We start from the raw sequence: 24465 nt of genomic DNA, 5'->3' as shown, positions 1-24465 counted from the left end.
CATGTACTGTAGGCATTCAGATAGGGCACATGCAAGGACAGATGTGTAGCCTGATCCTGCAGCAGAAGACAGAGAATTTTCTATCTTTGGTACAAGTCAGTTAGCTTGGGGAGTTCTGATTTGATTCCTTTGATCTGGACCATTTTAGGGCCCTTTATAAAAGGTTCAGAAGCTGTAAATAATGGCTCTAGTAACAGTAATAAATAATTTACTTCATAGATTGGTTAAAAACATTAAAAAGAACAACCTTTGGGTTGTCAGGTTGTGAATCTACTTGTCTTTGCCTGGTGTTTGTCTTCCTCCAGCATGACGCCGATTGCTTTGTCTCAAATCCCCCCTCGCTCATCCGTTCCCTTTGCCCTGTATAACACACCCTCAGTCGTTGCATCAGCTGTAGTGTTGCTCAGCTGTAACACTCACACATTGCTTCGCTCTTTGCTTCATCAAGAAGACCATTCCAATTAACTTTGCTGTTGGCAGATTAGAAAGTGAAAAAATAAGGACCCTTTATTAACGACTCGATTAACCTTTTACCAGCGTAACCGACGGCTTATTAGAAAATGATATACACCAGGCAGAAAGGTTTTTAACTATCTGGTAATGAACAGCTCTGTTCATAGGGTTGCTCATTTAAAAATTCTTACTTACTGCAAATATAAAACTCTTTACTTAGACTTCTGCGATTTCCTTGTCCTATGTTTTATTTCTTTAATCACTGATTGATTGATTTTTCCAGTGTTTTTCTTTAATTTCTTATGTGGGAACATTTTCAGCAGATCAGCACTTCTTCTTGAAGGTTTTGGAAAACGGATATTTTGGCCCCTCCATTTTCAAAAATAACATTGTGCACACAACATCGTTTTCAAAAATGTTGTCGTTTACATGGACCCGGATAAATACACTGTCGAGCGCATCATAACTATGCCAAACCTATGGGCGCGAGTGTAAACATAGGTCGCTCACATGACGTTAAGTATTCAGTCACATGTTGTGACGTTTCGGAAACTAAAACGCCATTTAACCCAGTTTACACGCCGACAAATAGCCGGCGTTTTCAGAAATCTCCACTTTGGCCGGAGTTTTTAAAAATGATCGTTTTCTGTGAAAAAAACTCTGTTTGCATGTAAACGAGAGGCCAAACCGCATGAAAACATATGCGTTTTCCCTAAGTGTAAACAGGGTCTCAGTCTTTGTTTCTTTACATGTGGTAGCTGTATGTAGTAGATGCTTCAGTGTGTGAACACACAGAAAATATCTGGATCTCAATTCCCGGTGCTGTATAATATAAGATTGGCCTTCAGCTCTAACAGTTGCATGGTTGCTTTAATGAGGCTGAAGAAGGTTTCTTTGTGTCTTTGTACACAGCAGTCTAAACTTGCATACAAGAACCTCAGTTTGTGATATTCAACCCTGTAGCTGAACACTTAAAATAAACAGACATGCTTGTTGTGTACACATCCTGAGTGTGCCCTGAGCCTGGTGTCAGTCAGCCAGCTAAGTATTAAAGTCGCTGAGGATTGCACTCACAAGTCAAATCTGCACATCTGCTGTCGTCTCTCCTCTGTTTGCCAGCCGGCCCAGAATTGACTCTTCTCTTTGGAGCTGATTAGATTTTTTTCCCTCTTTCCTTCTCTCTATATGCACTGTACATCTATCTGCCCCCTCAGTCTACTGTATATGCAGCTATTAGCTCTTTACCCTGCGTCTTCTGTCCGTAGGTATAATCCATTAGCTGGTAAAACCAGGAGGAGAGAGGGTGCGTGCACTCATGCATGCCCCCACATCCTGTTCGTACACGTCACTGAGCATGTGACCCTGTCTCTGGGATGACCTTTACACATCAAAACCAGGCAAAGACATATTAAAGAAGATCTATGCAGGCATTTGACTTTATTGTCAGTTTATCTTTTTGTGGCTGCTATGTGGACGTGATTCAGAAGCGTGCAAAGAAGCAGCTATTTGTATGATAATGTAAAACAGACTCTGTGGACAGGCTGCTCTATGTGATGCCATGCAGGAGACAGCTGACATAAGCACTTATTGAATCTCGCCAACAATCCGGTCGAAATGTAAGTAATGCAGAGGCATTGAAAGGGAGAGAATGAGAAAAATAGCTGGTGCTGGTGGTTTGCCCTGTAAATGTCAGCTTCACAGGGCCCCTGTCTGCTTTCTTTTGGTCCTCTTAGCATTTAAAAGAGGAAGACTACAATTCCGTACATGATGTGAGTCTCTTGTGCGTGTTTCAATGCTGAGAGTAGACTGCGGTGACCAGATTAATGAGCAGCCAAGTCTCCATCCACCCACTCCCACTCCCACGCTGTCTTTAGAAGAGGCTTCCAACACATTGTGCATGATGTGACATGATATAACACACTCTCCCACCTCAATTCATATCTCTTTGTTGAGGTGCCTTTGAATAATGGGAATGTACATTAGTATACTCAGGGCTCCAAAAGCCTGTCTGGAGACATTACTGACAAAATGTTTCATCCAGAGATAAAACACAAATGCATGGTGAGGGCTGGGTGAGCATGTGCCATCAGTGGGAAATATGAGGCATTGATTAGCTGTAAATCTATTGTAGCAGAATACAGTAAAAAGGGATTCTACTCCGAGTCAGAGTCTAGACTCTTTATGGCTCGAACAAGTTTAAAGTTAGGGATTTTAAACCCCAATTCCAAAAAATTGGGATGCAGGGGAGGCAGAAAATGTGACCGCTTACTAATCCTTTTTGCCATGTACTCAACTGAAAACAGTGCAAAGAGAAATGCATTTGTTAACCTACAGGTATATCTTACTTCAGCCCCCTACAGAAATCAGGCACTTATCCATGTCATGCTCATGTTTGAGTCTCAATAAAAGTCACAATAAATGAAGCAGCTTGACTCAAGTCCTAATTAAAAGCAGTCAAATGAACATTAAGATATGCAAATTCTAAATATAGATACAGACACATATGCATCAGTGCTTCGCCTCCTAAAAGCACTGTAATGAAGTTGCCATTTAATCATCAGAGAATAAAATCAGTTTAATAAACCATCAAGTACTTTAATGAGCCTGTTTGAATTTATCATAAAATATTCTAGACCGTGGTTCACTTTCTAGCTTTTGTCGAAGCTTTGCCATCACCACAGCGTGGAATGTTGCCGCGTGATGAAGTTTGATGCAGAAAGCCATGAGAAACGGTCAAAATCTGGAAAGTAAACTTTGAGTTTTGAATATTCTACCGCTAACTGGGGTTCCCAGTGTCAAGAATGAATCTCCATGGTCAAATATCGTATTTCAGTGTTTTCTTTTACAAGTGTTTAAAGTTGTGGAAGACTTTCTTCTCGCTTAAGATGGTGCAACGAGGTCTGCAGACTTTTTTTGCCCCGAGTTTTGCTTCACAGGCTACACCCAGCATTGGGGCCCTGTGGAGTCTGAAGGGAAGACATGCATACACTCCTCAGGACTGAAAAAGTACCTCATCCCTCACAGTTAATATTTCCCTAAGAAGGCACTAGCATTGAACATAAATAAATTTAAGAAAAGGCAGTAAAACCCTTTGTTGGCACTATGGAAATGCAAGATTATCTATATAAGAAACCCACTGAATTGAAAAAAAAAAAAGGTCAGATTTTTGGAGACTGACCACAAGGTCTCTGGTATTCCAGACTCTTAGATGTGTCTCTGTGAAACCTTGAATACACTAGAATGTCTTTCAGTGAGAGAGAAACAGACTCAAGGCTGATTGCAGCAGACACACATGATGCTAATATGTCTTTTGGTGAGACTCTGAATCCCTCTTAGTGCCAAGGCTCCTGTCCTATAACCACAGCTGATCTCTGACCTGTCTTTCAGAGAAGAACCTTTCAGGGACGTAGAGCAAATCATATTATTATTAGCTGTATGCAGCGCTCAGCCACAATCCTGGAAGAGGTTGTGTGAGACTTTCATGTCACCAGTGGGAGAGAAGAGGTTTTTAATACCAGTGACAACAGCGAGCAGCCCGGGCTTTTAGCTCTAATACTCTCCATCACTTCATTAGCAGGCGCAGTGTGTATATATATGTGTGTGTGTGCGGGAAAGAGAGCAAGGGAAGAGCAGCGTTGATGCTGTCACTCGGCTGCCATTATGCTTGAAACAACCCACGCAGTGGCAGACGCAGTCAAAGAAGAGCCATTATTAATATTTCCCCTGTGAAATGAGCCTAAGAAGAAGAAGCATATGGACACTCATTGTCTGCTGGCATTGAAGTCCCCTTTTTGAGGACATGAAAGCGGACACAATGATTTCTATTACCGGACCTTATCAGGCGCTTAGCCAAGAGATTAGCAGTGGTAATTCTCTCTTTTTTAGTGTAAAGGTCTTTTTTGAAATTCAGAGCTTATGAGTGAGAGGGAGGGAGCTAAGAAAGGGAAATGGATTCATTAGCCTGGAATGGGTCCTTCAGTCAATAGCCACATTTCGAAGACTCCTTTATTATTCAGGGTGTGTGTTTGCTCTGTTGCCAAATGAGATTCAGTCAGTGACTTATCAGGACCCTTTCAGAAACAGCAGCTTTACCAAACCTTCAGAGGACACCGGGCCGCTGATTGTTCACCGGGTGAGACTCTCTGTGGTTTGAGAGACAATCCAGTCACTATCGAGTTGGTTTCAATGGTCTGGAGTTTGTCGTCACTGACAGCCACTCCAGGGATGGCATCATTCAGACTGAACAATGAAGCAAAGGCATAAATATAGAGTGAGCGTGGAGTCACTGAGCTGTGAGTTTCTCCCCCTGCTTATTAATTCTGCTTCCATTCTTGTTTTTCTCATTTACTTTCTTCAAAAGATGTTACATCTTGACCCCAAAAGACTGGAGTCAGTGCCACTGCGTGTTTTCATCATGTTCCTCCTTCATCCACATGGACTAGGAGTCCAAGTGATGGCTAGACTGAGGGCAGACCTGAGAGAGAGGCAGAGATTACCCCTGCACATTCTCCCAGGGATTTGAAGCCACATGTAAGCCCACATCCACGTTTGGACATGCTCACCACGTAGTCTAGCAAACCACAATAAAATGTAATGACATGGACTGTCGAGGAGGCCTGAGCACCCCGCCGTGATTGAAATGGAGACACAAAGCTGTGGGAAATTGAAAGAAAAGCTAGCTCTCAGTCTCATTCTGCTGCATGCAGCAAGGTTGTTTTACTTATTTCTGCTGTGTAAACTGCCACCCTTGCAGTGTATTAAGCCAATATCACAAACTCCTTTTAAGAAGGACCATTAAACATTTAGTCCATTATTTTGCTTTCCCCACCTGTTTTACTACAGACGACTTCACAGTGTGGTTATCTGTAAAAAGCAGATTATCCCCAGGACAGATTGGCAGAACCGTGGATCTGTTACCTTTAGGTAATTACTACTGCAGTTGTTTTCTGATCGTACCTGTCTTAAGTCTCCACAGGGGCTGAGTTAGTGACGCAAACCTCCTGAGGATAAAAGTACATTCGCCGTGAGTCACAAGGTGTCTATCAGTCGGGGGTTGGGCTTTCAATTGGAGTCTGCAGTCTGCCCTCAAAAGATCTGGCAGTAATTAACACAGCAAATGACTGACTCTCTCTCTCTCTCTCTCTCTCTCTCTCTCTCTCTCTCTGGTTGTCTCTGTCTGTGAGGGATAAGACTATTTAGCTGTATTAGAACTCTGATAAGGACAAGTTGCTCATGTGTGTGAGAATCCTGACGGCTGGGCTTCATTGCATTGATATTTTTTCACTGTTGTCGGTTTGTTTTATTGAGTTATGTGTGTTCATTTTATACACGCTCACCCTGTCCAGGGTAACAGGGAGCTGGAGCCTATCCCAGCATGCACTGGGGCATATCCATCGTGGGGCTAAGCAGGTGTTCAGACCAGTGTGCTGAGACCTGTGCAGTTCTGATGTTGCAGTGTTGAAAGTTATAACACACACGCATGCGCGCACGCACGCGCACGCACACACGTACGCACACACGCACGCATGCATGCACGCACGCGCACACATACACACACACACACACACACACACACACACACACACACACACACACACACACACACACACACACACACACACACACACACAGCACTTCCATCAGTGTAAGTGCTGATAATGGCCAGGTCTTCTTAGATTCACTTGGGTAATAAACGTAATCTTAAAAGGACCTGAACCGGACCTGATTGACAACATGAAACGGAGATCTGAACCGTACAGGACCGGGGTCAGGTCTTGAGTCCAGCCGTTCAGGTAGACTTATGAATACCTCAACTGGTTAGCTCAGTTGATTACTGAAAAAAGATTGAAAATTTTTGAAGTCAGTTAGCTTGTGATAGCATATTATCGGTTGGCTCACAGCGACAATGGCTTACCAACTAGTCCTACAAGTGATAACTCAATCATTTAACTTGGTGCATCCGCTAGTTTGTAAGAGTGTGCAAATCAACCACTTTGTGGTCTCATCTGGTTTGTCGATGCACCTGAAATATGCACTTGCTTTACTGGATAACTGCATTCAGCATTTCCCAGATGACCTTGTGTTTTTCTGGTTGGATTTTTTGGAAATATTGCTCCAGTTGGTTTGAACATAAACTAAAGGCCTCAGTATGCTGCAGATAAAGTGCTCACCAGGCCACCTAACAGTGTCTGAAAGCCAGAGTGGACTCGCTTCTTGTTAATGCATTCTTGGATATGTTATCCAACATATACTAAACCAAGTTGGTTTGAAGCATATTGACCCATTAACACACAGAGAAACAGATTAACATCTTTGGACAATTTCTACCTTTTCACCGAAATGTCTTAGGACTGCTTGAGAAAACTGGAGCACCCAAAGGAAACCCACGCAGAAAGCGTGAGAACATGAAACCTTTTGAAAGGCCCCAGCCAAAGGGCTGGTTTCAAACTCAGGATGTTCTTCTAACCACTGACACACTTTGGCACTCCTGTCTGCCCTTGGAGGACACACTTCTTTTCACTTGTTGAGAAATGTGTTGAGACACCTTCATGTGAACTTCCAGGCCACGGATCCCATCCACTCCCAATACCCTGTGATGTATCTGCTTACAGAACACCTGAGTCAGAAGAAAAATCCCCTCCTATCTCCCCCCTCCAGAGTAGTGCTCCTCCTCCATCACTACCCCTCCACATCCGCCACACCCCACCTCAAGGGATGTTGTAATTGTTATTCCACCCCTGAGAGCGAAGGCCTCTGCTGGCCGCCAGCTTGTATCTCCCACACCATTAACAACATGACAGGAGGAGTTAGCTTGATTGGCATGTTTATTGTTCTGTTGACTGGGCAGTGCTAATGAGGCCTTCGTGCTGTGCTGGGCCAGCAGGATTACCCCAGCATCAAAGGACAAGCACAAACAAGACCCACTGTCACTGACCATTTCCCTGAAAGCGCTGAAACACACACTCAGCACAGGCACGGCAAACACGAACACACACATTGGACTGCTCTTCCTTCAGGTGCTTGAACTGGACTCCTACTCCTAAGCTCAGGAGTTGCACATCCAATTTCTTAATGCATTTGGTAATAACAAATGCAAGGTGGTGCAAAATAATTTTCTAGACGTATTTCTATCACAGGTCAAGCAGCTCTACTGTGTACTGCAGATAGAAAATGAAGAGAAAATTAGCATTATGCATATAATTGATGTTTTAAGAACTCATTAACTTGAAAAGACATGAGTGCACAGCAGTATTGAAAAGGCAGTGACTTCCCCACAGCAGGTCGACAATGAGTAGGAAAAGGCACAATGTACTCAGTCTCAGTAAGTTGTGCATTTGAAGTTTCAGTGGAATGCCAATTAGAGCGTCCTTAGCTTCTGTAATGTGACCTATTTCCAGATGAATTATAATATGTGTGTTGGGTATAATGTTGATCAAGCTGTTCAAGAGTTTGATCTTATTGCTCAAAAATGGGCGTGTAGAAAGGAGTCCTCTGAGGAACCACCGCAGCTTGAAGCTGTGGAGGAGTGTCTGGCTCCATCCACACCAGCATTTAAGATGAAATTGATTTTCATATTCCGCCCGGGCCCTCACTTCCAGCATATTCAAAAATGTAACAGTGGAGTCGGTGGTAAAAATCTGTGTCAGCTGTGGCCTTATGTGTGTGTAATGTGTGATGATGCAGGGGGTGCGAGGACACAGTCTGACCACTGCGATGAGGCAGTTTATTTACAGCTACAGCAGCAGCTTCTTGGTTGATTCAGATATATTTTGACATTGTTGTTGCTCAAGATAACAAGCAATAATTGGCTGAATCTGGTGGCAGCTGTTAATCTTGCTGGTTTAAGAGAGGTCAGGGACATGTGACCGCGTGCAAGCTAACTGTCCCAACGTTCCCTATTGAGTTCTAGCAAAATGTGACACTGAACACACCCATCCATCCATTTATTTTCAACCATCCTGTTTCATTTTCTGCAGATAGACACTGAAAAAGAAGTGGATGGAGTGGAAGTGTAACAGTAACAAAACAATATGATAAAAGTACAAACGAAATAAACATAGGGATACATCATGATGTACATGAAGCATGTGACTTAAATGTCTAGTGAAGCTTCTGCTCCACCGACGAGATGAAAGATGGCAGCAGATTAAGACATCAGGCTTTTAACCTCCCTCAGATTAATACACGAAACAAACTGAAATGCCGTATTTCCATCATGTTTTCGACATTTTTTCCACACTATGTGAGATTTGACTCGGGCTCTTCTACGTCATCTCATTGTGTCATCTTGTGTAGCAGTTTGATGGCACCTGACCAGAGTTAGAGCCACCTTCTGCTCAAAAAACTAACAACTAATGCTTGCATAACAGAAGTGGATGGATTTATGCATTCATTTGCATTTTCTTTTGCAGATTTTCTGAAATTTGGCACAAATTTGCACTACATATGAATTGAAACCTGGCTACAGACTCTGTAGTCCTCAATTAAACAGACACCTCTTCTATCTCTCTGTCTCTCTCTCTCACACACACACACACACACACACACACACACACACACACACACACACACACACACACACACAGACAGACTCTATACATGTGCATCTTGAAAGACAGTTTGGGCAGCAGCACCCTGCCCCTAATAGCAGCCTGGTGATTTACGGTTTGTTCTGCTCATCGTCAGCAGTGCCAGTGTTAGCCCCATTAGGGCTAATACCTCAGCTGATAAAAAGGGCCTATTGATGAACTGTGGTAATGAGACTACTGTGGACCAGGTGATAAAACTCTCCACTACGACCTGATAGTGCCTCATCTGCAGCACCTACTGTTAGTGCAAATGTTTGGGGTTTTTTCTTTCTTTCTTTCTTTTTCAGATACTTATTAGAAGCAAATGTCCTTTTCCAAGGGACTTGTTCATTCAGTCTGTAATCCACAGAGAGCTCAAGGAAACATCACATAAAGGGCAGAACTGAAAAGACAACAGGTTGTGGGTTCGGGTGAGGTTGCTTCAGTCTACGCATCGCATGACTGTTGTCAGAATTACTAACCCTAACCCTAAAAGGTGGACATTTGGAGGTACTTTATAGTACTCACATACTCTTGGAAAATGAAGGTGCTCCAATAAAACAGTAGAAAGTAGACACAGGAAGCCCAATTTGTATGCCAGACACAGCCTGTCTCTCCGACTCATACAGCTGTCCAAAGTCCTGATCTCTGTGTTCATCTCTTTAAGAGAGTGAAACTGCTCTGATTTCCACATAGGAATGCTGTGTTGCCCTGTCAGTCACTGCTAAACACTAATTATAGAGGCATTGCTTGTGCCTGTAAGCTTGTCTAATGGCTACATTCATTATTATGAACTTAAATGTATGTGGCACTTTCACAGATACAGCTGAAAGTGCTTCGCCTTGAACTAGCTTTCGTCAAAGTCACTGTCTGCCCTCCTTCACTTGTTGAGTAGCTCTTTTTATCTTACCTAAGTCGTGCATAGCTGCTGTTTTTGTGTGACGGCTCTGGAAGTTGAACTATGAGTTAGTCTGTCGTGTTTGCTTTTGGCCTCCTCGTTATGTCTGAGTTGTGTTTATCTTGACACCATTAAATCTCTGCCTCTTTTCCTGAATGTCTCTGCGCTGTTGTCCTGCTCACAGGGCCGCTGTTACAAAAATATACCTTCTAAACACCTTTTGCACAAGCCGAAGCTGCATGTAGAGCTATGCAAAAAGTGTGTTATATACTATCCCCCGCACATTTTATTTTTACCCAGAAGCCTCTCGGTTTTACAGTCTCCAAGTTCCCTCAGCCTAAAAAAACAATGACTTTTTCATAAATGTGCTGCACCTGGTCCCTGTCCAGAGCTTTTACATAAAGCATATCTCCTTCTGTTCACAGGCATACCAAAATGTCTCTTAGAAAGCCCCCCTAGTGAGTAAACAAGATGGAACCTGCAGCGCTGGAGCCATGTTTCAAATTGAGAGCTAGCACAATATGACAGCTCCTTTAATGCTGCTCTTAGACATTCATTATCATTAAGATGTTGGTTTCCATACCTGCTTAAGTAAGCATTTATCCCCAAGCTGTTGGGTCGCCTTCAGCGCTCTCTCTCTCTCTCTCTCTCTCTCTCTCTCTCTCTCTCTCCCATTGCGGGCGAATTTGCAACCCAGCTTTGCATCAGCAGTTACAAAAGGAAGGCACTTTTTATACTTTTCTTGATGCTCATCCAAGAAATTGATGTACAGGATGCATCTGGGTCTCTGGGAGAGGGAGAGAAAGGCTGCGTGTGCCTTTGTATGCATGCCTGAGCCTGTGCTTGTGTGTGTGCGCGTGCGTGCGTGTGTTTGCATTTCTCCAATTCCATCCTGCTTCCCAAAGACTATTACTCTAACTTTTCATCCATATCCAGTTGACAGAATAAAGACATTTCATTAAGGCTATCTCAGTGCCTGGGTCTGTTTAATGAAATGCATACCTCTACAGCCAGCAACATTGGTCTTTGTGTGTGTTTGTGTGTGTGTGTGCATGCGTGTTCTTAGATGTCTATGTGTATCTCACTTAGAGGAGTTTGGTTGCCCTTCGTTTTTGTATCTGTGGTATTGTGTGGGATGCATCTTCCTTTCTTGGGTGCAGCTTTAACCTCTTTGAGTGCATCTGCATATGTCCGTATAATACATTCTGATGCTAGCATTCTCCGCGCTGCTCTCTATAATGAGAAACTATGTCTCTCCAGGCTTTAAATTTCTAACTACATGACTAACTATGAGATACTTGGCCATGGAAGTAATTAATGTAGGGCTTAATTGTCCAGTGAGCGTCTCCTCAGACCTCGGAACCCACCTTCACCACAACCGTGAACTGTAATAAGCCCACAGGGACGACCCAGCATGCACCTCTCACCCAGCAAAGGCAGCTGCATAATTAGTCTGCAAACACGGCCTCACACACCCACGTAGAAGACAGAGCTTGTAGCTGCAGTAAGGCAAGATTTTTTTCCTGTGGAAAACATTCATTGTATCGGACTGAATAATGACATGTGACTGGAGCAGCGTCCCATTCTGCCTCTTCATGCATGTACATTGTTACTCTGTACCCAACTGCAGTTCAGATGGAAGGTGCAGTTATTGACAGGGAAAATAGAGATTATGACTAACTTACACTCAGTACCAACCTGATTCCAAAAAAGTATGGACACTGTGTTTCATTTGATTTGTTCGTCACATGCCTGTGTTTTAGGCGAATGAATATCCACATGTAGTCACCTGACAAACAGCAATCACTTTGGACATAAGGAGGAAGTTCACTCATGAAACATGATGTCATCCACAGCAACAGGGTCCACCCCGCCCCTTCTCGCCCCTGGTTCATGAGTTCTGTCTCATGCCTGCTTAAAGTTGATCTCAGCAGCTTTGTGAGTAGCTCTCGAGAGGAAACCGTTCGGGCCTTTAAGGAGGACTTCTCGTGGGAAGATCACATCCTTGATATAAATGAAACACAAGACAATGCAAAAAGAAAAATATAGATAATAATCAGAAGAATAATAATAACAAATAAGCCATTGGTATTTGTACTATCTCAGGTTACTGAGATTGAGACCATCATCATATGAGTAATATCATGATATATAATTACATATAGAATATTTTAAAACCTGAATGTACAGCATTTACAGTGAATTCGCACTGTAATGGGCTGTTAACTGTATTCTCCTGTGCATACACTCAGTACTGTTTGAGAGAGATGACAAATCGATGCAGTGAACCGGAAGAAGCTGGAAAGAATGTAATTGTTTAAGTTGACTACTCAACTGCTGTGAATACTATCCACTGTCGTCTCATGCTAAATTAGCCCATACCACATGAAATCCTGTCTGATGAGGCCCCTTGATAAAAAAAAAAAAATGCGTGATGAAGATCAGTCATGAAACAGAGGCCTCCCACCCTCAGTTGCCCTTTTCACTTGCACATTACACATCTACTCTATCGGACATCTGCAAAAGGCCACACCATATATCCCTGTCCACTTTTACAGCTTGCCAATAAGACATGAAAGAGGCTCTAACGCTCGCCAGCAGCCTAAGTGAAATATAGGAGTATCAGTGCTATAGGAGGGTGTGTGTAGATTATTGACAGCGCTGCTTGTGCCTCTGTCAGCAGTGAGTGATGTCCCTTGCCGCTGTAGCTGCATTCAGGAATCTATCAACGGCTAATAATTATGTGTACATTTACGACAAGGGGCCCGGGTTTAATGGATCGATTCGCTCACACTCCAATTCCCATTGTGCACATGGATTTCCTGTCATTTTCATGAAGGATTTTGCATCAGAAGAGCTCTCTCTCCCTCTCTTTCTCTCTCTCCCCTTAAACCTTCTTCCCAAACTGCTCCCTAATGCTACCTTAAAAAAAAACCACTGAGCCCATCTTTCATGCTTTTCTGTTCTGTCTCGCTGTTTTTCCTCCTATAGACAGATTGTGAGTCCTGCAATTTCTAGAAGCACATATCTGCATATGAATGCAGAATCTGTAGGCGAGGGACAGTGTTTTGGTATGGGAAGATTTATGGTTTCCTCTTGTAGTCTGTTCGTAGTCCGAGCAATGTTGACATCTGAGTGGGCTTTAGTTGCGTGCAGGTAAACAGTACGTGTGGAGCACAAAACTCATTGCCCAAAATGCATTGTTGTTTGACAGATGAAATGCTGATCAGAAGGCAAATGATGACCAGAGCACGGACAAGGAAGTCTTGTCCTGTATATTAGTTATCTGGATATGTGTGCTGGCTATTCCAGAAGCCCACAAAAACTGTGCCTAGATCCTTGTCAGACAATAGCTGATGGGTTACGAGATCAGGAATCCCGGGTTTGAACTGGCTTAGTATTATGTGCTAACACAGGAGCTACAGTAAAAGGAGTAGAAAGTAAGTGTAAGTATGTGCCCTTGTACAAAATGGTCTGTGGATCATTACCAATGCCAGATTTAAAGGTATTCTGCCTCTACATGCTGGTTCCTCACAGCCCCCCCCCCCCCCCCCCCCCCCCCCCCCCGATGCCCAACCTCCCTCTCACTCCTCTCCCGACATTTTTACACCTAACTCAATGAATTAAAAGTTTATTTTTAAACTAAAGTTGGTGATTGTTGGGACAGTGGAAAGACTAATCAATATGGTTTTGGTCAGTTTTATTTTGTTTTGTGTCCAGTTTGAAGTGTGTTTTATGCTGATCTGCAAGGCAAAGTTACTGTGTCTGTCAATGGCTTTGAGGAAAGTGATATAATGGCTGTTTCTGGTTCAATGAAAAGGATCCTATTCTTTCACAAAAAGGTCGACCTCTGTTGGGATGCTTTCCACTTAGAATAACAATATGAGCCCGTCAGTGGCAAAAACAAGCATTTTAGTGGACATACACTGATGGTGGGCAATTCCCCCAAAAGATAAGATTGCACTCTGTTTCCTGGCTGCCGGCTACATCGCTCATGCTCAGTACTGGACCAATTTCAAAAACTGTTGTCCCCATTAGTCACTTAGACACAAAAACATGAAAAAATGGGTTCCAGGTTGAAAAATACAGAAGTTTCCCTTTAAGAAATTGGCCTTTTCACACTATTATATAGTGTGTTAGCTGTATCTGCCACTGATATGTTACACAGAACTCACCAGAACCTCCAGGGACCGCTTCTGCATCTCGGTCAAATATTGCAGTTGACTGCTCAGGGCTTTTGTGAGCATCAGAGCTGGAGAGGCCAGCCTGCCACAGTTCATCAATCTCCTTTACAAACGGCAGAAACAGAGAAAGACTCTTGTTAGTGACCAGCGACCACGCATCTAGTCCCATGCTGCTGCCGCTGGACTGGCAGACAAAGCTGCCCTCACACTCTGCTGACATAAATAAAGGAAACAACTTGCCTCCTGTTGTGTGAGGGCTCAAAGTCAGCATAATGTCTAACATTGCCCTTGAGGTCAAGTTTAGAGGCATATAAAGCTGCAGTGTTTACTGTTTACTCCAGTGTAGTGCAGGTCAACATATTTTTTTTTTCTAATTTGTGATAAAGTCAAAGTATTGACAGTTCACAGAAAGCAAGGCTTTTTATTGCAGTGTGACTCAGTGTTGTATGACTAAGGTCTTACAGTATGCCATAACTTATGTCTGTAGCACAGTCACCACTCTGAGTCTATAGTGGACAGTGAAGGAGTGAGATCTGGATGGAGTATTTTGGAAAATACTTGTAGCTGCAGTTACCATAAAGTGGCATTATTTTGATTGTAATTTTGTCTCAAGGTACTGTCTTCACTCCTCTAGATACTTGGATAAATAACAGAAAAGTTACAGGTTAGTCTTAATAAGAAATGAAAGGCCTCAGCTGTTACTCTAGCTGCTTACTTACTGTACTGGAGTATGTTGAGCCCAGCATTGTGACCTTATTACAAGGTCAAGGATTAAGGATTAGCTGGAGCATAGCTTGAGGCATTATGTTTTCCATCCATCCATCCATCCATCCATCCATCCATCCATCCATCCATCCATTCCATTTTCACGAACATGATATCTCAGGATCACCTTCCGAGAACTTCATTCAAATTTGGCATAAATTTTCAGTTGTATTTAACGATGAATGGATAAGATTTTGGTGGTCAAAGGTCAAGGTCACTTAAACCTAACAAAACACATTTTTGGCCATCAAGAATTTGTACGGTTATTATGACACAATTTCATAGAAATGTCTCATATGATGAAAGGTCAAAGGTCAACTTGACTGTGACATCAAAATGTTCTGCAGAAACTCTTTCTTGGCCATTATTCAACACCATAACTCAGGAACAGAAGGGCAAATTGTGACCATATTTCACATGTGGTAATCTTTTCTTAATTGTTTTAAGTCACCTCAGGGTTTATTCTGATTTATTACAACTTAGGTTGTATTTTTAAGAGCTGTGGTTTAACCCTGCTCATCTGCGCAGTGCTGAATATTTTCTTTTGGGCCATTGTACACGGCACAGATATCACTGATCCTCATGTACAGTATATAACACAGTCAGGACCTGAGCTCTGCTACCAAAAGCCAGTATTTTCTTTGGGTAAAGCCGGTGGAGCAGGGGGACTAAATCTTAAAGGGCTATACCTACACTCATAGAATCTGGAGTTACAGTGTGTAACTAACATTCTAAAATAGGCAAGCGGATTAACATACACAGGTCAAAATCCTGTTAACATGAACCATAATAAGACAGGGGGACACCTGCTGTGCCACAGATGACATCATGTCAGCCCTGTGTGAAAAAAGTGGGCAGAGTGATATTACACTCCATCTATACAGTACTGCCACCACAGAAGGGTGCAACATTGATTACGTACCTTTATAGTCCATATGCACCCCACTGATCTGAGATGATGAGATTAGAGGCACACCTATAACCTCTCACCGCAAATGCGTGAAAGTGCCAAATATGACAGCACATTATGTGCCGTCCAGTATCTGGGAGGACTCAGACACATTGTGCAGATAGAAACAGAGAAGGACACAGAGAAGTCCAAGATGCACTCGGACTCTGCAGAGGCTCGACTCCCGCTGCACTGTAGGCTTGTGTGATGGTGTCACATAGCCAGTGAGACAGAAAGTGTTTTGACAGAGCCATGCCTTTTGCGTGCCGTCTGTAATGAATGAACAGCTGCTGTGTCTGCCTGATGTTTGCTGTGCATAAAACATACTGAGACAAAGTGCACACTGGGCAGAGTCGGTGACACGCTTCTTCAACCTCATTTCTCTGTGAAGCACAGAGAAGAACACCTCGAGGGAAATCATTCTGGACCAAAAGGAGTTTGTTGCACTTAAATCATAGATGGAGCCTAACTGTTATCAACGAACATCTGAAAATTGGTTAACATGAGAGACAGGGGAAGTGGGATCTGAGCCACTCCCCACATACTAGTGCCAAAAGTCAGACCATCTACCCTCGTAACACACTGTAGTGGAAGGGGCTCTCGGGCTGTTCAGAGGCCGGGCCCACAGCCGTTGGCCTATCACCAGGAGGTGGAGGATCAATCTGTCCAGCTGTGACAGTGCGTTTCTGCGCCATGGGATCTGCCACACTTTCCCTGCCAGCGGCTGCACCATGGCTGGGAACCAAGACGCTCCTGTGTGTTCTGGTGCCACCAAAATGACAGCTAGATTCTCCTCCTGGGTAAAGGAATCAATGGAACTGAGGGAAACACGTAAAGGGAAGCTCTGTGTTCTGGCCGGTGAGAGAAGGCATCCACTCCCAGTGGAGAGCTGTCTTGTGCATTCATGGAGAACCACAGTGCGCATTGTGTGTTATTTTGTGAGACCAACAGATCCACCTTCACCTTCCCAAAGCTGTCCTTACCATCTGAACAAATCTGGGACTAGGTTTCTATTCATTGTGGGAAGGACCTCCATGCAACATCAAGCCCGCAGTGCAGTTCTGTACCTCCAGAATGTATGCTGCTCTGATGGAGAGAGGATGGCTGTGTGACCACAGCAGGAGGCTTCTGCAGCCGCACTGAGCGCACCCTGCCCCGCCGGTTGATATATGCCACCGCTGTCATGCTGTCTGTCCTTACTACAACATGCCTGTTTGTCAGCAGTGAAGCAAAGTGTTTTAACACTTTCAGTACCATGGACAGCTCCTGACAGTTTATATGGAGGGACAGAGGCTCCATCATGACCACCATGTTTTATCTGAACAGCAGTGTAGTGCTTTGTAGAGCATATCTATAAGCACCACACACACATACTGCAAGTCATATAGGACTTGTTGACTTGCTGAGGCTCTGAATTCACACTGTATCATGTCTGTTACCCTCTGATTCATCGTGAATTTGCATATTTTCAAATTATCTCGGCTTTTGTTGAAAATCTCAGTGGAATTTGCATAGCACAATTCCAATGACTCATCTCTGTGTAATACTGTGTCCCTAAATGGAAAATGCTGCTTTAGGCTCCAGCAGATATGGTGCAAAAAAATGGCCTCTTTCCAGAGTTGACGCTTGATAAGCCACTGCTTCCAACCCTGTTGAAGGAATTGAAATCTTGGTCCCGGTGGCCAAGTCTTACATAATAAAATGACTAGCTAGATGCCTATCACGCCCACAGTGCTGACATTCTCTCACTGTGCCAGCCTGTCCTCTCAGTCTTATAGTACATGTGTTAACTGATTATAAGCTGATTCCACTCTTCTCCCTTCTGTAATATCTCCTCTATTCAGACTGAGAGTTTGACCAAATTGCTAAGAGTCACTGCAGATTAGACACCAAGCCGCCAAGCTTCATGATTCTCACCTTGGCCTGCTGTAGTATGAGACTAGAAATCCATGCTGGTCTATGCAAATAGTGGGTGATACGGGGGGATGGGACCTTATAATGTTCACAGTGAAAGAACTTGTAGTGTGATCCTTCTAAAGAATAACAAGGTTTTGGTCATTCTGACATCATTCTTCCTCAGATCTGTCTCTTGTGAGTGTCCCAAAGTCATTGAAGCACAATACTAAATTAGTGGAATACACCTTTAACTTAAACCCATTGGAATATGTCAGCTTGAGCTGATTTACATCAACATTTATGAAAAACATACAAGTCAATGATGTAAAGTAATTAAGTACATTAACTTAAGTTCTGTCCTTATGTACAGTTATGTTATACGTAACTGTGTATGTTTACAAAGCAGTTGAAATTAGCTCCACCTCAACAAACTACAAGAGTAAAAACTGTCACATCCATACATCAATCATAATACTCCAGTAATATAAATCTGAAAGGTATAATTCCTCATAATCACTACTTTCACTTTTACTTTCAAGTACATTTTACTGGGAAATAATTCTGACTTACTACTGTGACGACTGCTATGAACTCAACTTCATTTCCTGCGTTCCAATATATTTTACTTCCTGCCATGGTTCAGTTTTTCCCATCAGCTTTACTCGTCACCTGTTCTCCATTGTCCTCCTAGCTGTTCACTTGTTTGCCCGGTCGACTTTCCATTTTGTTTATGACCTTGAGTAAAGTGAACTTTGGATTTTTTATCTGAGTCTTGTTGGGTTCTGGCCTTCACAACAACATTAATCTGGGAGGCTGTATTGGTAATCAGGTCATATGTGTTTTCCATTTGAAAATATGCCTTGATGTATGATTTTTTGCCTTTGCTGTAATTGTCTTGTATACAAAGGGTGCCCACACAAATCAGAGTGAACTGCTCTTAATGGAACAGGTTGAGTGAAGGCTGAATGAATTCATGGAAAGTAAAGAATGGGGAAATGGGGATGGGAGTTGGGGAGGGCAACACACATACACTGTATGTGTGTTGCATATACAGTGCACGTGTCTGCATGTTTTGATTTATGTTCATGTTACTCTGTACACAAGCATATGAAGAATGAGAAACCAAAACCTGTGAGAAATTCCTGTAAATTTTAGAATGGTAAAAACATCCCAGCGTTAAAAGAAATATAATTTCGGAGCTATCTGCAGGTTCAGTCCCAAAGTTTTGCTCCAATGTATCAAAAGCCTACATCAATTGAACCCTGTTAATTACATTTCTCCCACTGTGAGTCTGACAGGTCTGAATTCAAAAAATGCTCGGGCACAAACTGTGTGACCTCGTGGTGGAACGCGCTCCTATCTCGTCGGTGCAGACGCTCGCCCTTTTGAACACCCGCTCTATCTTTTGTGTTGCAGTGCCGTCGTTCTGGGGGTTGGTAAACTCGGCCTGGAACCTGTGCTCGGTGGGGAAGAGGCAGTCACCAGTCAACATCGAGACCAGCCACATGATCTTTGACCCTTTCCTCACGCCCATAAAGCTGAACACAGGCGGACGCAAGGTAACGACACACAAATGCAAGCATGCTATTCGCCGCTGTTGGCTTGATGGATGCTGGGGCTTTGCTGACTCTGCTTTTGCTGCTAGCTGCATCTCCAAGACGTTGCAGCACTCTGCTCTAGTGTGAGTCACTACTACTGTTGGTTGTTGTTTCAGTGCTATTGTAGTTTGATAAGGTGTGTATCACTGATCGATGCTCCTCACTGCCATTTGTGTTGGCAGACAATGCAAGCTATTTGTCTAAGGAACACTCTCCTGGAGATAAAATACAGAACAATTCACCTATTCAGAGATGCACAATGGTTGTGTTCTGGTTCAAGAAAAGCCTTAGCATTATTTTAAGGGCTTTACAGATGAAATCCTGACGCCTAACAGCGGATTACTCAACCGTATTGTTTATTATTTTCTCCTGTACAGTGGTGTACCAAGGACAGTGTGTGTCAGAAATCTGTTCCATCCTTTGCCATATGACAGCAGCTAATTGGGAAGCCTTCACAGATGGGCTGCTTTGAAAAGTGCACAGTTGCATGGTGAGATTAATGTTATGATTAGTTTATGTTTACATGCCAGCACTGAGTACAGGGTTAGCCTTGGGCAATGATAGAGCATATAGGACGCATTGCAGTTTACCACCTATGGTACACTGTTACAGTAGATGTCTTCATCTAACAGATCCTAAAATAGACCCACATTGTGTTCTTGGACCCATTTCTGATGTCATCTGGTCCTTGGGCCTTTTCTGATGGATTTTTTGTCATTTAGAATAGAATTGCAGATCTGTCTACACATAGATTTGGTAGGGCAACCCATGATTAGAACAGGCACTCAGACATTTTCTCACTGGTATAATTTCTACTTGAAATGCAAAATTAAATTTAACAATTCCTCTTTTTGCAAGGGCTCCCCTGCTGTTCGATCAAGGACTCCACTTTGAGTGCAGCTACCCTGCAGTGTGGCCGGAGTAAGGGCATCACTCATAACGGCACAATTTTATTGCTATTAGGATGAATCAGAGGGGAGCTGAGAGAGAAGACTGTGTTAAGTCGGGCTGCATCCCAAAGATGAAGGCATAATGGTCAATTTCAGCACTCTAGAAAGAAAAACAAAATGCAGATCTATGTATCTCCATACACTGATTTCTATACAGATGTGCACGGAACAAAACACACATTATAGCCTACACGTGTAGTCACACATCTACGTATTTACAGTATTATGTGGTATGCAAAAAAAGAAAATATATCACGTTGTGATTATTTTGTCAGATATTGCCACTGTGATATGAGTCACAGTTTTCATGAAAATGGATTTTTGCATTTCATTTTAAAAAATACCAAACTGAAGATTTTTGCTGTGGACCGATATGGTTTGTATGGATGGGCATCTCTGTGGCCCCACAAAGGTTCTTTTACAGTGGGTGTGACACATTTTACCACACATTTTTGGGGGCATGTGAGCGTGTATAGATGAAGACCTTGGAAGAAGGGGGAGCCAATCAGTTATTTTGAAAATACTGTAAGTTGAGTTCAATAAAAAAAAGACCAGGAACACATCCATAATTTCTCCATATGCCTTGGATTCTATTGTTTTTCTTCATTTACTTAGCTTTTTTCTTCAGCATCACCTTTTTGGTGAGCTTTAAGGACCACCAAGCACTCACAACACACCTTATCACCCCCACAAACCAGTCCAACTTTCTCATTTATCTCAGAGAAAAGTTTCACAGTCCAAAAGCCATTTTGGACTCTTTCTCTCTCTCTTATCTCCCCCTCTCTTCCCTCCTCTTTCTCTGCAGTGGCCTAAATGTAATCTGTTGTGTCTCCATCTCTCTGAGCACCTGAGCTGTCAGCCGGCGAACACGAAGCTGGCTTCACCTTGTCAGTGCTGATTCATCCCCGCTCTGTCTCTGGCTGTTTGGCAGCCAGTCAGCCTTGGCCAAACACGCTACAGAGACCGGTAAAGAGCTTCTGCTTCGGCTCGCCACGGCTCAGCTCGCCACCTCAACACAGGGAGAGCTTAAGCCCACTTTCTGCCCAGGAGGAAAGCAAAGGGAAAGATTAACCCTCCCCAACCCCCTCCTCTTACAGCACACACACATGCACACACACATGAAAACTGCACGGGGAAAATGAACTCCTCTTTTAATAGATTTTGTGCAGCCCAGCATTGTGGCTAATGAATAGTTAAGGGAAATTTAATTGACCTCCAAAGAGAAATTTTAATTAATGACGAGCAGACATGCAAAGCTACAGTATGTGCGATGGATTGAGGGAATCATAGTTATCAAAAAGGCGCTATTAATTCAATATTTACCCTGCCATAGATGAGCTGCAATTACTTGAAGAGATTTTAATGAATTTAATCACTTTGGAGCCGGGGAGGTGAAAAAAAAAAAACGATTTCCGAGTCCTCACTCTGCCCGTGAAGTGTTTCCTACACATTTATGAATAGTGCTTATGAAACAGGATTAGATGTCTTTTGTTTTTTCCTCCTGCTTTATTTTTCAAACAAGATGCAGAGGGAATCTATTAGCGCTGTGAAATCGGTGGTGCTCCTCACATTCGGGGACACAGGGCTTCCTCCAGCTTTTGTTCTAGCGCTTTGAAGTCAGGTGTGTGCAGAGAAGCATTGTGAAGTGCCATTTGGTGTATTCCATAAAAAGGGATATTTAGTAATGACATCTTGTTAAATGGAATTCTGAGTTCAGCAAAAAGTTGTGCTTATAAAGCTTCGAATCATCTTTTGGTTGCTAAATAAGCTCCAAAAGCTTTTGCGATGATCTGTGACCCTTCTGAACACTGGGGGGGGGGGGGTTCTTACCTCAGCTCCTGTCTCATTTCTTCTTCTACTGTTCGTGAAAAGTGTCTTCCTGTAATCCTGATCAACCAGATGAGGAAATCTGACAAGCATGCAGGTTGGCGTGTGTGTTTGTGTGTGTGATGTAGCGTGTGTGTATGCTGCTGACAGCCCTGAATCTGCCTAATTACAGGGAGTGTTAGGTAGAACAACAAACAGCAGGCTCTTGGATGGCAGCTGTACTTTCACTCTGTAGAGAATAACCACATTCTCAGGTTTGCCCAGCTGGCCAGCCAACCAATCAGATATCAGCCAGAGTGCCAGCCAACCAGTCGCTAAAGCTCTTTCTGCACATGACTTTAATGTCCTGTGTTTGAAAGCAGGTGTGTGTACCTGTGTGTGAAGCTGTCTGCAGGCCAGTGTAGGTTCTGATGCTAGCGTTGGGCCTTTTCCAGGTCAGCTTGCTGCAGATGTTTGCATGTAGCTGACGGGATCCATACAGGTGTTCCTAGACCGATTGTTGATAGTTTTGGGCTGTAATTCACTGAAGTTTATGTGCACTGTAACCTGTGTGCACTGGAGTTTTCACCAGTCGTAAGGTTTTGCTAAATATGCCAGATACAACAGATTCATTTAAGCACAGTTTAGCTTGTGAGATTACTGTTATTCCCAACAAATACTTTAAACTTTGGGCTTGTGAGAGAAATCTGACGGGTTACAGCAGCATGAATATTCCTTCAAAGAAACAATCTTAGAAGGAATAATCACTTTAAGGTTTAATTGGTCACTATCTGTTGATACAAATATGTACAGCTCGTCCCATAGTGTTTGCTTTTATGATGCCTAGAATGTTCATTTTACTGATGCTGTCACAGAGATGAAAGTTAGATTAGATGTTTTAGCATTGAGGTCATAGTTAGTGATGGTGGTTTTCTGGACTGCATTATATTGAGATGTTTCTGTTATTCCGCCTTCCTCATGTATGCACATGGGAAGGACAAAACATATAATTCAGTACATTGCAACACCACCTCAATAATAACTCACATTACACATTTCCAACAGTGTCACCAAAAACTGCATACCTTATAAGCTCCATAAAGGTACTTTTAATAGCAGAGTTACTGTATTGAATTGCATTATTGCACTGGCGTTCCCAATAGAGTGGACACTGAGTGCACCTTTGTTTCAAGGTGTTAATTAATCAGAAAAGTCAGGAAACACTGCGAAATACCTCACACACAGTGCTGAGCTGTCTGCACTGCAGATGGTGCTCTCCACAGGACAGGTGCAGGACATGGACAGGAGGTGCTGCTCGTCCTCATTACGTCCTTTTCTTCCTATTGTGCACAACTAAATTGGTCACTTTTCTTGCTTTTTAACTGATGGGTGTGGTCAGAAATATGCTCTGTTGAACTTGTAACCGTGATGTCACAGTGTACTGACTTACTGGAGTATACTTCAACATCACTTCAACAAGTTAAACCACCGGAGGTCAAGAATTTGTTAGCGTTGTCGAGACTTCCTGTGGTTGTTTCACAATAAAGGCCAACCTTTGCCTTCATATTAAGACACTAGATATATGCTGGATATGTTATGTTCCAAAGTGCAAAAGCTCATATTAGACAACTACAGTGTAAACAGTCAACGCCTCACCCATAAGAAACTACATCAGTGCAGGATTTAGCATTTTTGGCATTTTGGCAAGTGTTATTGGAAGCCCACATAGGATGATGAAAAGAGACTCTGCACACCTGCTGGTGATTTCATTTTTTCTCTGAAAAGAATTAAGTGTAATAACATGATGCATTTTCCACATCCACAGCCATCAGCCTGCAGCTTTATCAACTGTCACAGACTCACAACTGATCACCTGTTGAACATAGCACCTGACCTCTCTGGCAACATGCAACATAAACACACAGATAGCCAGAACTGATCTTTAACCGGCAGTTTCAGTACAAAACCGTGTACCACCTTTCTAAAATCCTTGGCGCTGACTAGATTGCAAGATAATAACTGCTAAGTCTACACTCTGAGCTTACAAAGAGGTTTCCTTCAAGGATATTGAACATTTTCTACACATTATTTTTGCAGTTCATGCATTTTGTGGCAGATAAGCAACTTGGGTTGATTTCCTCGTAAATTCTCTACCCACCTAACTACCCGTGTGCACACACTCCTCACTGATGGCATTGCTCAGTCTCATGTGCTGGCTTGCCACCACACCTGAAATAATGTAGCTGAAATTTTAGTAATAGATCCAAACAGTAATGTCTTAACTAGTGTAAGTCTGGGTAACTTCTGCCAACTCGTAGCTTTAACTGGCGAAACCATTACTGTTCACATTGTCTGTCAATGCTATCATTATTCTGCATGAAATATCCTCATTTATCAGC

General features: G+C 42.9%; 1 protein-coding gene across 2 annotated transcripts in view; it reads left to right on the top strand.

Annotated features, from left to right (window-relative positions):
• Positions 1-24465, top strand: part of ca10a (carbonic anhydrase Xa) — a 212032-nt gene that overhangs the window by 72795 nt on the left and 114772 nt on the right. For both annotated transcript variants that reach the window (XM_070991167.1, XM_070991168.1), the window contains one exon: positions 19129-19271. In XM_070991167.1, the coding sequence (XP_070847268.1) occupies positions 19129-19271 (143 nt within the window). The remainder of the gene's footprint in view (positions 1-19128; positions 19272-24465) is intronic.

The sequence above is a fragment of the Chaetodon trifascialis genome, chromosome 21 (genome assembly GCF_039877785.1).
Source record: "Chaetodon trifascialis isolate fChaTrf1 chromosome 21, fChaTrf1.hap1, whole genome shotgun sequence".
Taxonomy (NCBI): domain Eukaryota; kingdom Metazoa; phylum Chordata; class Actinopteri; order Chaetodontiformes; family Chaetodontidae; genus Chaetodon; species Chaetodon trifascialis.
The sequence above is the reverse complement of the archived record's forward strand: the minus strand, read 5'-3'. Positions and strand labels throughout refer to the sequence as shown.